Source organism: Vidua macroura, chromosome 9, assembly GCF_024509145.1.
Source record: "Vidua macroura isolate BioBank_ID:100142 chromosome 9, ASM2450914v1, whole genome shotgun sequence".
Taxonomy (NCBI): Eukaryota; Metazoa; Chordata; class Aves; order Passeriformes; family Viduidae; genus Vidua; species Vidua macroura.
The window spans coordinates 958,508-975,809 of NC_071579.1; the positions used below are offsets into that span (position 1 = coordinate 958,508).

Sequence of the window (17,302 nt, forward strand, 5' to 3'; positions counted from 1 at the left end):
CGGCGGGGCTGCGGTGGGCGCAGGGCAGGGGGTGACAGGGGTGGTGACAGGGGCGCAGGGCCGGGTGGCTGGGGAGCTGCCGTGTTGGTAAACAGGACATCTGCCGCGCCGCCGGTGCAACCCTGCATTATTCATCAGCCGGCAGCCTGGCTCTGCTCCGCCGCCATTGTCACAGAATTCCTTTCTCTGCCGGCAGCTGGTGCAGCTGCCAAGCGCCCGCCCGGCCCCCGGCGCACGGGCAGCCTTGGGAAGGGGACCCGGGGCTCCGGGATGGGACAGGGTGACCCTGCCGGCGAGTACGAGGGCCCGGGGATGCCCGACAGCGGGATTCTCCACAGCCCGTGCACCCTGCTGGGTTGGAAGGCCCAGGCATCCCTGTCACTCCTCGGCCAGCTGCTGTCACAACAATGTGCGGCTTTGTGGCCGGCCGGGTCCCTGCGCGGGGGCAGGTGGCAGCGCTGCCTCCGGGGCGCCCCGGCCCCGCACGGCCCCCGGGAGGGGCTCAGCCCTGCGTGTCCCACCGTGGAGCCAGTGTGTCCCAGCCCAGGCCTGCAGCCACCGGGGCGGGGCAGGAGCTGGGGATCTGTGGAGCTTTCGATTTCCAGAAGACCAGCTGCCCGCTCCGGCACAGTCCCAGAGCCCTCCCGTGGGTCCCTCTGTGGTACCCGGTGTGTCTGCAGCCCTAAGGCACCCCACGTCAGCAGGCAGGTGCCAGCACAGCGTCCCTGTGCCTGCAGCAGTCTCATGCACTGAGGGGACAGCCTGAAAAAGGTCTCCTGTAGAAATCCTCCACATTTCACATTCTGAGGCAGCCTCAGCTGGTGTCCCAGCCCTGGGGGATGAGGGATGCAAGCGAAGGAGGAAGAAGGCTGCATTCACCCTGTGGCCTGTTTGGGGAGGCCACGGGAGAAAGCCTGAGCTCTGCCACGCTGCAGAACCAGCACCCAGAAGGTGCCGGCCAAGGGATTTTCACACATAGAGGCTGGGGGGAATTAAGACAAATCACCTAAAGGTGTGAATCCCTGCCTGCAAATGCGCTAAATCCCAAGCGGATATGCTGGTTCAGGAGCAAAGTGGCTTTAGCTGGTCGTGTCTTAATCTTCCCCGATTTAGGCTCGGCATGCTCCTGCACGGAGGGCAGGGATGTCCTGGTGCCTCGGGGACAGGTGACTCGGTTTGCACAGGCTGAGCGAGCAGGGCTGGCCGAGCTTCTGTGGGGACAGCGCGGCCGGAGCCAGGCAGGGGCCAGCCTGCTGCCGAGGGGGACACAGGAGGCGGGCAGGGGGGTGGTGGCACGTGAGGGACACCCCTGGCCCCGCTGTGCCTCTCCCCAGACAGCACATTAATAACTTTCACCAAAGGATGCATTTCCCGTCAGAAATTGGAGGGCCCCGTCCCTGCCCGAGGGCTGAGCCGGAGTTTCCCTGGCAGCCGCTGACAAAGCCGCCTTTCAGCGGCCAGGGGAGGTCTCTGGCATGGGCAGCAGTGCCCGGAGGTGTCCCAACCGAGGGGGCCGTGTCCCCAGCGCTGGCACCCGTGGCGGGAGGTGACCCATTTTCCTCCGATGGCGCCGGCCCCGCGGGATTTCCCGAGCTGCTGAGGGCAGCAGCTTCCCGGCCGGCACATCCCCTGGGGCACTGCCCGTGCATCTGCGCTGCTCTGGCCGTGCCCGCAATTCCCCGCTCCGGGGCTGTGAGGGGCCTTTCCTCCGCGATGAAGCAGGACTTTAACCCAGCCACTTCCCTCGGGGAGCTGCGGGGAGTGGAGCAGGAGCCACATCCCTGCAGCACCCCCTCTTCAGCTGAGACCGAAGCAAGCCCACATCCTAAAGCTGGTGCCTGCAGCCCTTCGCCGGGCAGCAGCAGCTGCCGCAGGGCCCGGCAGGGGCTGCGGGGCACGGGGGGTGCTTGCCGAGCGTGCCGGGCTGGCCCCGGCCCTGGAGCGGGGATCGCCTCCGCCGGGAGCCCGCGAAAGGCGCGAGGCTGGGACCTCTGCCCGGGGCAGGGCAGCCGGAGAGCTTTGCGCAGAGATTAAGGGAAAGTGAGGAATAAATAAGGAATAACTCCCTCCAGGCTGCCTCTCCTTTGGCTCACCTCTCTCCCTCTCCCCGTGCCGATTCCCCTCAGCTCTTTTTTCTTCATTCAGATACAAATACCACAAAAACTGATGGACGCAGACAGAGCTGCTCCTAAGGGGAGCTGGGGCTGGAAAGCCTCCTCTGCTCTTATGTTTTCTGGCACCTAGGACCCCTTGGATTTGTTACAGGGCAAGAAGAGGCTGGGGGGGGACGGACGGGGGGGAAATAAAAGAGGTTATGGGAAAAACCCCTGGTGCTGGCTTGGTGTGTCCCACAGTGATCCCTGTGTGGCCTGCAGACCCTTGGCTGGTGCACCACGTGCAGCCACACGCACAGGGCCCTCTGTCCCTCATGACAAGGTCACCCCAGGGTGACACGCTGCAGCTTTCTCTTTTTTTCCACCCCTGAAACTCCCGTGTCCCAAACAGCCCACAGCCAGGGGTTGGTGGTTAAGAATGGCTGCTGCCCATGGCAAGTAACAGCCACTGCCCACGGGGCAGCCCAGCTATAACCAGTTTTGCCTCAGATCCTTGGAGTAGGCAGGAGTTTCATGGAAAAAGTGATTTGGCTTCTCTTCATGGGCTGGGAGCAGTTCCCTGTGATGGGATGCAACAGAAGGAGCCTTTCACAAAACCTGGCAAAACACTTTTTTTCTTATTTCACTTATTCTCCACAGCCCTTCTGGACGTGCAGTGCTTGCCGGCGTGGATCCGGCTGGCCTACACGGCGAGCTGGGGTGGCACGGGAGGGTGAGGAGGGCAGCACCCTGCCTGGAACAGGAGAAATCTGTCCCCCAAAACGAGGAGCCCGGGGCTGGCTGGGGTGGGGAGGCAGCCACACGGACAAGGGACAGCCCACACACGCCGGGCACCCAGCCTTGCTGCCGCAGGGCGGCCGCAGGGTCAGTGCGCAGCTCGGGAAGGCAGCACGGGGGCTTAGGAAGGATTAGCAAGAGACGGGGAAGATGGAGGAGCAGAGGACAGGGCTGGCAGGGGCTGGGGCTCGTCAGGCAGCACATGCCACCCTCCAGGGCTCGGCACGTCAGCGCCCGGCCCCGGCGCCCCGGCCCCTGCAGCTCCAACCATCCACTTGTCGCTCCTCTCCTTTAAAAGGCATCCGAGCCCCTGCCGTTATCAGGCAGGGCCGATAGCGCTGTCACGCCTGCGATAAACAGGTTTACAGATCTTGTCCTTGCCATCTGGAATGGATGTCCCCATTGTCCCCGCGACTGCTTCCTGAGGGGCCGTGGCTGCCAGCCCGCCCCGGGCCGGGAGGATCCCACCCGGCTGCACGCAGGTGCCGAGGATGCAGAAGCTCGGTGTGAACCCCGTGGGGCAGGCGTGATCCCTCCGTGCAGTGGGATCAACCAAAGGCAGGAAAGCAGCTGGAGAGACCTGAGCACAGCTCTCAAGCCCCCGTCAGAGCCATGGTGGGACTGCAGAGAGCAGCCAGGGGTGGGGATGGCTGGCACCGGCAGCTCTCCCCCAGGTTTTCCAGGGAAAGAAAGGGTGTCCCAAGGAACGGGCTGTACTCAGACCCAGGCTGCAGTGGCAAAGTTCAGCTCAGGGCAATTGGTCATAAGCCCTCCCAGTGCCATGGCCTCCCCAGACATGCTATGGCCAGAGGTCGGGCTGGCCATGGCGCCATGTGGCTCTGAGGGCCAGCAGAGCAGCAGGAGAAGCGTGCCCAGTGGCTGCCCAGGTTTCATGTGTCTGTGCCCCACGTGCACACCACCTCCAGGACACTCTCAGTGAGCCCCTGGGGTAGGGAAGGGACTGGACATGCATAATCCAGCACCTCACGAGTGCTGCGATGTCCCCGTGGCACCATCTTCTCCTTCTCCATCAGCATCACCCACCCACTAGGATGCATTTGGCCTTGCTTCCCACCAGACATTATGGGCATCTTCCTGGGACGAAGGGAAACCCAGCTTGGCTCCTCACCCACACGCTCCACACGTTCACCTCTCTCCTGTCCTGTCTGGGGGCAGCCAGAGCACAGGCAGGGGGAACAAACTCACTCCCGCTCAGATGGAAAATCTCTGAAGGAGCACAACTTGGCTAAAACCCTCCAGCCAGAACCTGTAAATCTGCTCCCTGTGACGCTGCCAGCATCCCACGGAGCACTGGAGCCAGGTGGAGAGTCCCCTTGCAGGAGGGAAGGGAGGAAGCTGTCTGCAGAAAGATGCTGAATTTATGTTATTCATTCTCATTCCAGGAATGTGGTGAATGAACTTGCAAAGCTCAGGGCAGGAATCAAGTGTGCTTCAACCCTGACCTGCCCTGACTTTCTTCCAGGCTGAAGAAGAGGTGGAGACAAGCCCCAGCCCTACAACCCATCTGAATTTACTGTGTGTCTTTTCTTGAGGCAGCTTTCCTCTCCTGCACCGGTGAAATGTGATTGTCAGAGACTGAGTCTTCCACCAGCTTTTGAAGCTGCTCAAGCAGAGCAAAACCCTTCTGTCAGTCCCAGGGAGGGAAGCGAGGGCAGGAGGGACAGGGGGACGTGGCCACCCCAGCCTCCTTCCTTGGGAAGGGCCATAAACATCACCCACACTCCAGACACACGTTTGTATTCTGAAGACAGGGATCACGGCAGATCCCATCACTGTTGGCTCTTGCAGCCTCATCCTGAAAGGCACTGAATAAATACATTAACAGGAAAAACCCCAAACCAACCCTCTCTCACCAGCTAGAGAGGCCTGTCATGCCTCGACTTGCCTTTCTGCAGTGATCTTTCCTTTCTCCCTCTAATGCTGCTGCCAAAGCTTATTTGGGTTAATGGTGTTTTTAAGTCTGTGCCCTCTTGATGGATTAAGGAAAATAGAAAAGATTCAAGGTCCAGTTTCTGTAAATGAGTCAAATTCCCTCCTTCTCCTCACAGTCAAAACCTGCCAGGTTTCATTTGTGCTCTTCCCACAAATCCCCCAGTAGGCTGGCACACCTCCTGTGCCACTGCTCATCCCATGCCCCCTGTGAACAGGTGAGTGCCCCCTCCTCGCGTGGCAGTGGGAAGCAGCTCCACCATGATGCAATCCCACCATCCCAAAGAGCCTCTCCAGCTTCCTAAGGTCTGGCTTGTGTAACACTTGCAGAGAGAACCAGAGCCCGCAGCAGAGCTGGCACCGGCTCCAAATTTCCATTTCAAAAGAAAATTTCAGCATGTATTTTGCTTTACAACTCTCCAATAGTGTCCCAGTTACAGCCCTCCTCCCACAGCAGGAATGCCAGGTTCGGAATTGTTAATTTTGGTCATACTTTGCTTTTTTTCGTACTGTTTCATCAGGGCTGTTATGGTCAGGGCACTGCCTTCATGTTACAGCAGCAAAAGAGAGACCACAGGGAGCTGCTACTGACAAGCCGGTAAAACGCAAAATGCAATGTAAAAAAGTGCCCCCAAAATACCAAAGTTAACTTAAAAAAAAAAAAAAATTAAATCTGTAACAAAAGCATTTTGGCATAAAGTATTGTAGGAATGTTTGGGTTCCTGAGCAGCTTCCTGCTTCTTTTTAAGCCTGTAAAATTGCAAGCATGGCGCCGAGTCTGGAGGTCAGCATGCTCCATCCACGTGAGCACAGCCCTCTCCCAGGGATCACAGCTGAGCCTGTGACATATCTGCTCCCACGGCTGCATGGCAGAGAGGGGAGTGAAGGACTGGGATGCAAGGGACACACAGCTAAGGGAAAAGACCCAAATGCACGTGGCAAAACTTATTACGTCCCAACAGACTTGGCCTGCTTCGGGTGGGCAAGCACTTCCCAGCCCCAGGCTGTCCTCCCCCTGCAGTCTCAGGGGCTCTTTGGGAGGTGGGAAGCAAGGGGAAGAAGGGACCTGGAAAATGGGGCATTGCCACAGCTCTATGAACGTTGCTCTATTTTGACAAGGCTCTGGAGCAGGAGGGTGAATAACCAAAGGCAATTCCTGCAACAACAGCACAGGAATGTGAATACAAAGGAGAGGTCAGCACAGGAGAGACTGTGACAGCAGCAGCTTAAGGGAGTGGAGTGACCCCTCAGGCTCAGACAGGTCAGTGCCTGGACCTACCACTCCCTGCACTTCCCAAGAGCCAGCGCTTTCTGTCAGTGGCTGAAGGGATCTTCCAGCCTCTCCTCCCAAGCTGCTACAAACGTAAGCCAGTGAAACAAACACATGGCAGTGGAGTCTGCTACCACACGCCAGAAAACAGCATCTCTATTGAAGGACACGCAAGGGTCCTTCAAAGTTAGGGCAGCACAGGACGTGCTCTCTCTCCTTGCCTGGACTCGTTCCCGGAGCAATCTCTGGAGCAGCTCCAAGAAAGCTTTTAAGTTGTTGGAAACCGCAGGGCTGGCACCCCCAAGTGGTTCTTGTAGTCTCGGTGCAGCCGGAGCCGCCTCTGCCGGGCTCATGGAGAGCTCATCCCCATCCCCCGGGATCCTCAGCACAGCAGCAGCCCCGGCACCCCGGGCTGTCCGAGCTCCCCCAGCCCCAGCCCCAGCAGGGGCCAACTCAGACACAGAGTTTTCCAACGTGATGTGTTCAGATTTCCTTTTGCTACAGGAAGGAATCCCCACGAGCGCTTGCCCTCACAGAGACAGAAGTGTTACAAAACCCTCCTGCAGCTGGTGTTTCTCAGGTACAGAGGGTTCATCCTAAGGATTGATAGCAACAAAGTAAAACTGCCAATGGTCACCGGTGCTGCTCGCAGCCTGAAGGCTTTTGAGCCCTTCCTGAGTAGCACAGCCTTCAGGAATGGCTGTCCTGTCTCCCTTTAAGGTTGTGGACAGGAAACCCTGACCTGTAGCACAGGATACACTCAGACCTGCCAGCGTGCAGAGCCCCTCACAGCCACAGAATAAATCTCCCCACTCCTGAGCAGCAAACGAGAGCGAACACGGAGCCCAGGCTGCTCATCTCGGAGGACAGAGCAACGCAGAGCTCGGAACTGCCCACAGGTTGTGCTGCTGACCCCAGGGATGTCCCTCTGCCACATGCCAGAGGCAGGCCCGGAGCAGCAGGACCAGGAGCTGCTGTGGACAAAGGGTTCATTCAGAGGCCCAGCCCCACATCTGCCGCCAGTTTGAGGAGGAGGAGGAGGGACGGAGACGCCTCTGAAACGTAAGGAAATGCTTAAACTGCACAGGAAAGGAATCAAGCTATGAGTGACTCGGACTCCTGCCCTGTACTGCTGGCACAGGGACCCTGGAGAGCAGAACACAGCCCAGGGATGGGACGGAAGGCACAGGGCTGTGTGCCCCAGGCACGCGGAACCTGAGCGAGGGTGGCCGTTTCAGAAGAGACAAAAAGCAGATGTTTCACAAAAGCTCACTTTCCAGGTTTATTAAGTAAAGTTAACTGAATTGTTTTCATTTTGTGGGGATTCCTTTCCGTCTAACCCGGCGGGTTAAGAGAGTTGCACAGAATCACGGTTGGACTGTGATAACCCAAATACAACTTTGGCTCATCTCACCGCTGACACATATGGAATGACTTGGGGGTTATTACATGCTGTGTCTGCTTGAGGCAGGTACATGTACAGATCAGCACAAGTTGCAAATGATAGTTTACATCCTTTCAAAACCAAGCAGGGCATCCACCAAATGCACTGCCGTGAGAAGACATATGAAAAAGAAATGATACAGACTTGCAAATACGTAAGAAGTTGAAGAGATGCAAGAAACCCCAAACACAAGAAATGTCAAGGGGGGGGGGAAAAAACCACTTAAATTCAGACACAATGTGTTCAAATGAAAACCCAGCTGTAATTTAAAGTCCCTTCAAAACGGGAAACATACAGTAATGCAATTAAAGAGAAACCAGGTCTCATCCGGGGAAACGTGTCCAAAAGCACTGATGCACAAACAGGTTCAGAGTTCTAAGCAAAATGTCCCTGGGCATTGGTGTACTTGACTCTTGGAGCCAGAGCAAAGCAATTCATTACACTTGCTGGGCCTACTGCTGGCTCTCGGTGGCCTAACAGCACGTAGGATCCCAGATGTCACAGAGAAGGCAGCACGCAAACTGCTGGTTACTGGGAGAAACGCCACGGGCCACATCTCCCAGAGAGCAACTAGAGTAAGGACACCTAATTCTGGCAGCCTGGCTCCACTGCACACAACGTTAGTGTAATGTTCTGCAAGGTTCTTCAGTTCTTAGCTCACTCCTTTCTCAGCCTGAGTTGGTCTGTCTTGTGCATGAGCACAACTGGCTGTGCAAAATGATCCAAAAAACAGAAGGGACAGGACCAAAGAAAACTGGCTGAACCTGGGGCTGGCTTTCAGCTCCTATTTTCAAATATCAGTTAAAGATTGGAAATTTATCTACAAAAGAAATAATATAAATGAAATTAAAAAATGGCACCGTCCACAAAATTAAAAAAAAAAAGAGAAAAGAAAAGAAAAATCTTACAACACAGCCTCATAAAAATGGCTTTGCAACGAGAGCTCAGTCACAAAATGAAGGGTTCTAGCTCTTCGTACATCAGAAGAGGAAACAAAGCTAAAAAGTACTAGACCACATTCTCTTAATAAGTTAAACTTACTTTCCCTTCCCCTTCTACAAAAGGGGTAGAAGCAAAAGGGAAAGGAGGCTCCTAAAAAAAAAAAAAAGAAAAAAAAGAAAGATAGGAGAGAAGGAGAGAGTGCAAGAGAGACACAGAGAGAGAGAGAGAGAGAGAGAGAGCAGTCTGTGGTCAGAGGCTCAGAGCAGGGCTGAGTTCCTTTTAAGGGTTTAAAAGATGCAAAACAGTTCCTCAAAAGTTCCCTCTCTTCAACAGTTAGCTCAATGCTGTAGCCATGGAAACTCAAGTAGATACTGGAGGAGAGACTGCAGGCAGATCCGCGGCGTTAATCCTCGATGATTATGGGCTCATCATTCATGGGCTGGCGGAGCTGCACTGCCTGCACGGGCCGCAGGATAATCGGCTTGTAAGGGCGTCTGGCGGCTCGCTTGGCTTCCGAGGAGGAAAGCAGCTTGCGGATTTTCCTGCAGACAGCAAGGAAGAAAGGCACGGATTACAGAGGCACCGTGGGCTGCTCCGCTTCTCCAAGGGAGACGGGGCCCGCACACGCCTGCTGGGGTGGCTGACAATGGTTCTTTCTGCAATGCCTGCCCTGGAAAACTCAGACTTTCTGATTTATAAACCCCCCCAATGAAGAGGAAACTGCATTCTCTGCTCCAGAATCCTTCCCCTGCAGGGCAGAAGGCATTCTGGTCCAGCCTGGTAGGACCAGGGTCTCTTGCTGTGAATAGAACATGTGAAATAGTCAGGACAGCTGGTTTCCACACCACTGATTTATTCTGAATTTATTTTGATCAGTTAGATGTGCTGCAGGTAGGTCTGGGGAAGTTTACAAAGCCAAATCAACACCAACAGGGTGTTTCCCCTTCTTGCTTCTCCCACACTGCGTGTACCCAACCCAGAGATAGGCAATATTCACATCTTGCATTTGGTTAATATTTTATTTTTGGTTCACATCTTGTATTTGACTTCCCTATATGCACAAGACTGGCAACAAGTCCTATCAGATCCAGGAAGCTGTTTTCCATATGGAGAGAAAGACACACCAAAGTTTTAAAATTACCAAAATAAGTTAGACAGAGACAAATACTGAATGACTGCTTGCTTCTTTTTGTTAATACTAGGCTCAGAGATAAACAAAGTGTCATTAAAAAACCCCATCCAAACCCAAAAATGCAGCATCAATGGAAAGTGCACTGTGTAATTAAAATGAGGAACTCTTTTATACAGAGGATGTTGTGGTAGTCAAAGGCACGTAGAGATTAGAAAGGAAAGTAATAAATATTCACAAGAGTAGTCCACCAGTACCCACTATGAGTCTTCAGCTCAGGAACTGGGGAAACAGAAGGGTCTGATAAGGCAGCATCGCCTTCCCTCACAAGCTGCTGACAGAACAAGGTTTTGGCTGACCATGAGAGACAAGAGAGGAAGGGCTCTACAGCCCACATTTCAGCCACATATCCCCCAGTTTCGTTTAGGGAACACTATTGGGGCCAAAATCCCATTTTGTTGGTTGTGGTTCTGGTTGGTTGGTTTGGTTTATTTGTCAGAGAGCCCTTCTCACTGAGCTGATGCCTATCACTGTGCTATGATTTTTGCCTTTAAGGTGTGATGGCTGCTGAAGAAAGTGGTCAAAATACCTCCTCTATCCTCAAAATCTTAGCACCACCAGAACTGACAAACCATCAACTTCAGCTGCAGATTTTGAATCACTTCTTGTCAGATTTGGTCATCTCTTCACTTGTTTTTTTTTTTGCCCACTGCGCAGGACAAGCTGCTGCACTTACACAGACACATTTTTTATTTGCCCAGTGTCCCCATTTCTCCAGCACCTTCTAAAACTAAAAGGCCACAGGGTGAGGTGAAAACTAGCTGGCATAGTGGTGGTGGGGAGAGAAAAAAAGAAATCTTGGTATAATGACTTTTCCAAGATGTTTGACTGCAGTTGATCCACCTTCAGCCGGCAGAGTTCCTTGCAGCACCCATGTGTGCTCCGTTAGCCATGCTGCCATCAGAAATACATCCTCCAGCAGGCTAGATTCTGACCAGGTCACCCACTGCCTCCGCCTGCATGAGTAATAAATGCCAAGTTCCTTACTGGGAGCCTTCAATTCAAAAACTCATTCCTTTCATTCGACCAACTTTTCAAACTGCTCCTTCAGAGCAGTACAGTTTTCCAGCACCGTTCTCAACAGAGCTACACAAAAAGGGGAGAGGGGGAGCGTGTAAAACTTCAGGGAAACCTACTTGCTGTGACTGAAAACACAGCCTGACCCTCAGCTGGAGGACGATATGCAGATATTGCAGCTAGATTGATTGCTACGGAGCCAACACAAAGCTCAAATTGTTTCAGAGCTCACAAACAAGCCTTACATTCCTGACACTGGAATGCAGCAGATGGTTCAGGGAAAAGTTAGAGGTGAAATGCCCGACAGAAAACCCGTGCCACTGACAATGCTCCATCGCTCAGGCTTCCCTGCTCTTCACAGCCTGCCAAAAATCTCCTTTCACCACTCATCAGTCAGCTAAGCAGCATGGCTGTCAGACAAAGAAGCCTGGGTTGGTTTTTTTCCTTTTCTTTCTCTCTCTATTTTTAAATGGAAGTGATAAGATCTTACTGAGGCGATGTCTATCACAGAACCATGATTTTCATTAGATGTGTGGTGGTTGCTGCAGGACTGATCCTTCCTGCCTCTGTCAGTGGTTCTGTATGAGCAGAAGATTCTGTGCCTTCAGTAAATTGTTGTCACAACCAACACCACACTGGATGAACATTGTTATAGTTCTGTCCAGGTCAAGGTCAAAGGGCAGGACCTTGTACTGACACGCTGACACCATGCACCTGCTATATTTCATGTGCCTTGGATGATGAAGATGTCAAGAGCTGCCTAGATGAAGGATTATGAAACAAGCCTTGAGCATCTAAGGAGTGCACACCCTGTATCTAAGGACTGTATACCCTGAGTCCACAACGGCACATGAATCCCAGAGCTGCAACAGGATCCCAGTACCTCCTTACCAGAGTGACAACAGTAAAAAGAAAACTGCTTCCCCTGAAAATTAAATCATTCTCTCACTTTATTTTCAATTATATTTGGAATTCCATATATAACTGCTTTCTTTCACAGCATCTTGCAGGCACAGAAAGGAGAAGGGAAAGACATGGCTAATATATGAGCTGGTGTGAAATGCACAGTTGCATTAAAGGTATCCATAGGAACAATTCTGACCAGGAAATTAATTTCAGGTGTCTTCTGAGTTTCAACAAGGTGTTTCCTGCACTGAAAACTGATCAACTGATCATCCAATAGATCAGTGGTTAGTAAGTGGAATGTTACTAGTATCACCTACTTTACAAAGCCCATCTTTGATACTAGGCCCACAGAACAGTTCCTTGACACTTGAAATGCTTTGCAGGTTAAGGAGAAGTTTGGAGATGCCAGGACTCTTGACTATGACCTTTGTGCTGAACAAATGAAGACTCAGAGCAGTGCCAAATTTAGTAGTACCAGAAAAGACAGCACTAAAACTCTCAACCTCCTCAGTTACTTGCACGGTTCAGACACCCAGTAATTCCCAGGTCCATCTCTGCAAGTGGAGGGAAAGGTAAGTGCTTCTCTGCCGTTGGGGCACTGATAGTGCGAGCGTTGATAACGCCAGGCTTCAGACCAAGACAGAAGCCAGACAGCACGTCTGCTGTCACAGGGTTGGAAAGCAGGGCTGCAGCTTTGCTCTGACCTTCCTCAAGGTTACCCAGGAGGGAGGCATCAAGTTCTTGGGAGGAAACCACACAAGCCAATTTCTCTACCTTCTCATCACACCCAGAAGCAACACTCCCATCCAAGGAATACCAGTAGTGGGAACTTTGCCTTAGGGATGGGGTCACATAGCTTCTACCACTCTGTCAGCAGTTTGTAAACAGTCTGAAGTGAAACTCACACAAGCAAAGTTTGTTCTACTATTTTTATCCTGTGGGCAGACCAACAAGAAGAATTAGGACTAGCAGAAGCAGTACCACCAAAGGAGGACACTGCAGCTAAATCTCACTGCTACTGGTGGCAAATTAAGCCACTGAAAAATGAGTCAGCTCAGCCCATGGAAACCCTCTGTCACTCGCAGGTTTCAGGACCCAGACACACGTGGAGATGTCCTGAGGGGTCATGCGAGAGTTCAGCATGCAAGAGGACATGCAGAGGCTCTGCTCCTCAGTGTCGCCCATGAGCCAGGAGGGCCCTATCCTGTCCCACTGAGATGGGAGCTCCGAGGGCAGTGATGGGTCTGAACCAGGTGAATTCCCACCTCAGTCTTCCTTCCCTTTGCATCCATCTCCTACAGCAACTGCTCTGGAGTAAGAACAAGCATCTGCTTTCTCTGGAATGTAAGTGCATTATTATTTCCCACCCTTTACCCACCTCAGCACTGGCTATGGTCTCTGCATTCAGTCTGAAGCATCAGACCTGCTGACAAGATCCCCCTCTAAGCACAATGCCAGCTACAGCACCCACAAAACAACAGACATCCCCTCAAATCCTCTGAAACACCACGTTTCCTACCTGGTTTCTTCAGTGGCCATGTAAAAAACATCATCTGGTGCATCAATCCAGTTCATCCTCCTCCTTTTCACTGGAGGCATGGATCCACCACGAATTAATCGGACTTTTGTTGGGTATGATTTCCCATTGAGCAGCAAGTTTCGGCTTGGTCCCTAACGTGATACATAAAACAGCACAGTTATGGACTGCAACAAACCTGCAGCAACGTGTGCTAAGCACTCAAAGGAAAAGAGAATTAAAGTTTTTGTATGGCTTGCTGAGAGTTTAAAGGTAAATACCTTCCCCTCTGGCCCAGGACTGAACACAGAATTCACACATAAGCAATTGTTCACAAGCAGTACAAGTCAGGCGCCTTCAATATGCAATAGGACAGCAATACTTCAGCGACAGGACAAATAATAAATGGAAGGCATTACCAATAATTTGTGGCTTGTGTCTGAAAGATGACATCAAGCTCAAAAGATTGAGCATCAGACTTAGATTTCAGCCACTACCATAAATCCAGAGCAACTCTATTGATTTCAGGGAAGGAAATCTAGCTACAGAGCAAATCAAATACAAAAATCAGAATTTACAGTTATTCCGGAGTACCAAACTTACCCGTATCCCTTTTGTTCTAGCGAGGTCAATATTTAACAAGGATAGTATAGAATTAAATGCATTGTTGAAAACAAATGTAGGACCACAAAGCTTAGCAGCTTTCATGATAAAACCCTTTTAGTATTGAACACCACAGATTTCCCATAACAACACATTTGCTTTGCGAATCAGCACAGGCATCATTTTCCAGACTCACAGTAAGCCCCTTACACTCAGCTGGAAAAACATGAGCTGTTATTAAGAGGTGCAGATGAAAGGGAGCAAAGTGTTAAGCTTCTCAAATGCAGCTATCCTTGATCACTGAAGTCCAGTGCTGCTGCCCCTCTTCCTGCTGATCAGCACATTGAGAAATCCCACTGAAATCAGTAACACTGAACAGCTGGGAAAGATGCAAAATGAAGGCCCAGAAAATTTGATATGCATAAATTAAAGCTGGTCAGAAAACACCTTGGTATAAATTCCATTGTGCTATTTCACAGGCCATTGTCCAAGGTCAGACCATCTCCCCAGATGCACCAAGGCTTCCCCTTCTGCCCATGGAATGGGAAACTGAGCATTTGTGTGAGAGATGTCTGCCCTGGGAGATGCACCTCAAAAGGAATGGTGGGGACATGGGGACTTCAAATCCTTTAGTGTCAGGTCATTGCAATAACTAACTGAATTTTAACACCTTGACTTGGAAGAGTTCAGTCTAAAAACCAAGGGAAAAAAAACCAACAAACCCCTGCGTCTATCTCATTTTACATCTGAGCAGAAAACAGAAAATGATAATGACTTATTTTTTGACCAGCCTTAATCAACTGCTCTAGCAAGATCTGCTTCCTGTAGAATATCAGGGCTTTAGAGCTAAACAAACAAACCCCCACATTTAAAACCCTAAGCTCTTTAAAACTGCTGTATACAAGTGCAATAATTTCATTTCTTAGTTGCCCAGCTCTATGTTATATAAGACAGCTTCAGTACCACAGCAGACCACTGAAATACTTCAACAATTGCTTTTAGATTTGACATTTGTTAAATGAAAGGTTTCAAATAAAAGCTTTTCTGATGGCTTTTTTTTTTTTAACCCCTTCAGGTTTCTCCAAGAAAATCCATTCATTAAGGTTACAGAGCATATTTTCTCCACATATTCAAGATACACAGAACAACTCCAGAAAAAGTTCTTGGAAATACCTAGAAAGGGCGCCCCTGTGCTTCCAGGTTGCCCTTTCTCTACCTACATGGTGAAATCTATTTCAAATGATCCATCCTGAAATGAGAACCTTTAATTTTTTCATTCACACTTGATTAGGCAACCAGAAATCAACGCAGTTTTACCCTAAAACACCTAAAAAGTATTAAATCATCAGAGATTCCTCCCTCTGCTCTGAGTTGGTTTATTCAGCAGACACAAACAAATAGCCAGTCTTCTCAGTGACACAGGATGAAGCTGAATTCATGGAGGAATACAATTTACCACTTTGGATTGAGGAACAAACCACAGGAATGCTCTGTCATTCCAAGCAGCCTGGTATGCCCAAGTTCTGGCCTCCCCTCCGGCCACTGCTCACCTCCCCAGACACTGTCAGGTTCAATAAAGCCTGTGATCACTGTGCAGTGGCCATCAGTCACACCTGCTGCTGGCTGACCTGTGTCACAGGGACCCTGCTGGCACTAATGCATTGTGGCACTTCAGCTAATGAGGCAAGCTCCACTTGATCAGCATCGATCTTTTTTTTTTTTTTTTTTTTTTTTTTTTGGGTGGGGAAATGCATGCTTGAAGTTGTTTCCCTTAAGCCACGTGCAAGAGGGAAAAGGGATGCACAGCCTTTGCACTGGCCCCTTCACAATTTAGTGAGAAAGCATTCTGCCAGAGACACATCAATCAGACTGGCTATTTGCTTATGTCCTTTGATTAAACTCAGCACAACAGATGAAAGGCTACAAATAATTTTTACTCAAAAAAAAAAAAAAAAAAAAAAAAAAAAAAGAAGAACGTAAAATACAAGCATTCTCAGCAGGTAACTTGCACACCAACTTGCTAAAAAAAAAAATAAAAAAGAAACTGCTTTCCAAACAAACCCTTCCATCATTTAAACCTTTCTCCTTCAGGGAAACACATTCCACCTAGAAACACATCCCAGAACTTTGCTGTAAGCAGCCACTCAGTTTCTGCATGATCAGAAACAAAATGCTCTGTTCAAAACAGGATCTCATTTATAGATATATAGGTAGATAGATTTGAGGTTTAAATTGTATTTAACCACTAAGATGATTCAGATACCCCAAAATAATTTTTTTTTCCCTTTTCAGTGAATTGGGAATTATGACCAGCTGCAAACAGCAAAGGTGGAAGTGAAGCACTACGGTTTAATGGGGTGTTCTATCTAGCGTGGGTTAATAATTCTTCTTTTCCCTGTTTTGGTTAAATGAACATTCTCTTACCATTTGTCTGGTTTGTCCGTGGTTAGGCAGACCTAACAAACAGGAAAGAGAATAGAGCTGGTAAGACCATTGCTTTTCCAAGACAGAAAAAAGTACAAAATCAAAACACACGCAGCTATGATTACAACTGTGCTGTTTTGCTAAGCCTAGAGTTGCCTACTGAACTGACTTCTGCCCTCCTAGAACCGTGACTGAGAAAAGCTTCCTTGACAACGTGGTTTGAAGAGCAGAGGCCCCAAGTCACACGCACGTTCTACTCGCCCAGTCTCTTCTCCATTTGCTCAAACCTTGCTTCACACTAGCACTAGAAGCACATCTCCTCTTTCAGACCCCAGGCTTGCTGTGCGTCTGGGGAAAAATCTGACGTTCTCTTTTAGTCTGAGGAATTTACTGACGTCAAGAAGGAGAAAGTGGAAGGCATTATTCACTGTCAAGGCAGCAACAAACAGAATCTTCCTTTTCCTCCTTGGGTCCCCCAGGAACTCCTCAGCTCAGACATCAGCTACAAGCTGTTAGCAGAGTGTATCTGCTGAGCCTGCCACGAGTAAACACCTCCTCAGGCACAGAGCACAACCACGGCAGCTATCACAGAGCCCTTTCCCAGGCACACACACAGCACCAGGCACCACGGCTCGCTGGGACCAGGTGCTTTGCTGTGCTATCAGGTACCCCCTCACACTGCCCTCAACTGTACTGTGCACACACAGGAGCCTGCAGGACTCCCAGAGCTCCTGGGATTTGAGGGAAAGGTGTCGCTGTAAGGCAGCGTGGCCTGGCACAGAATGGACTGGGAGACTCAATAAAGCTGTTTGTTAGCACCGTTTGGTTTTACAAGATGCACGTTCCCAGAAAACTCCACTTCATTAGCATCTGTACACCAAACCACCTTCCTCAGCCCCTTCTGGCTGAGAACCAAAATGTCAGTGCAGCAAATCCAACAGGTTCTACAGGACAGGCATCAGTAAATGCTACTGCTGTCTGCAAAAGGTCTCAGGATGAATTCTGCTTTCACATTCATAGGATTTTTGAACCTTCCTATTGCTAGTGAGTTAGCTGGGATGAAAAACTTTTTCAAGAAACCAGCAAGAATGAACTTTCACAACTCATGGTCTGTACTCCAGCAGGTTCCTGGAGGTTCTCATTGGTAAAA

At 50.5% G+C, this 17,302-nt stretch overlaps 1 protein-coding gene across 3 annotated transcripts in view; it reads right to left on the reverse strand.

The window, feature by feature from the left end:
- Window positions 1–7,380: 7,380 nt before the first annotated feature.
- The window catches only part of MTA1 (metastasis associated 1), a 75,253-nt gene continuing 65,331 nt past the window's right edge, over window positions 7,381–17,302 (reverse strand). For 2 of the 3 annotated variants that reach the window (XM_053985129.1, XM_053985128.1), the window contains 3 exons: window positions 16,153–16,184; window positions 13,129–13,280; window positions 7,381–9,039 (listed from right to left, as the gene is read on the reverse strand). In XM_053985129.1, coding sequence (XP_053841104.1) covers window positions 8,901–9,039; window positions 13,129–13,280; window positions 16,153–16,184 — 323 coding nt within the window. In that variant the 3' untranslated portion in view covers window positions 7,381–8,900. The remainder of the gene's footprint in view (window positions 9,040–13,128; window positions 13,281–16,152; window positions 16,185–17,302) is intronic. The other variant, XM_053985130.1, reaches the window with a different exon arrangement.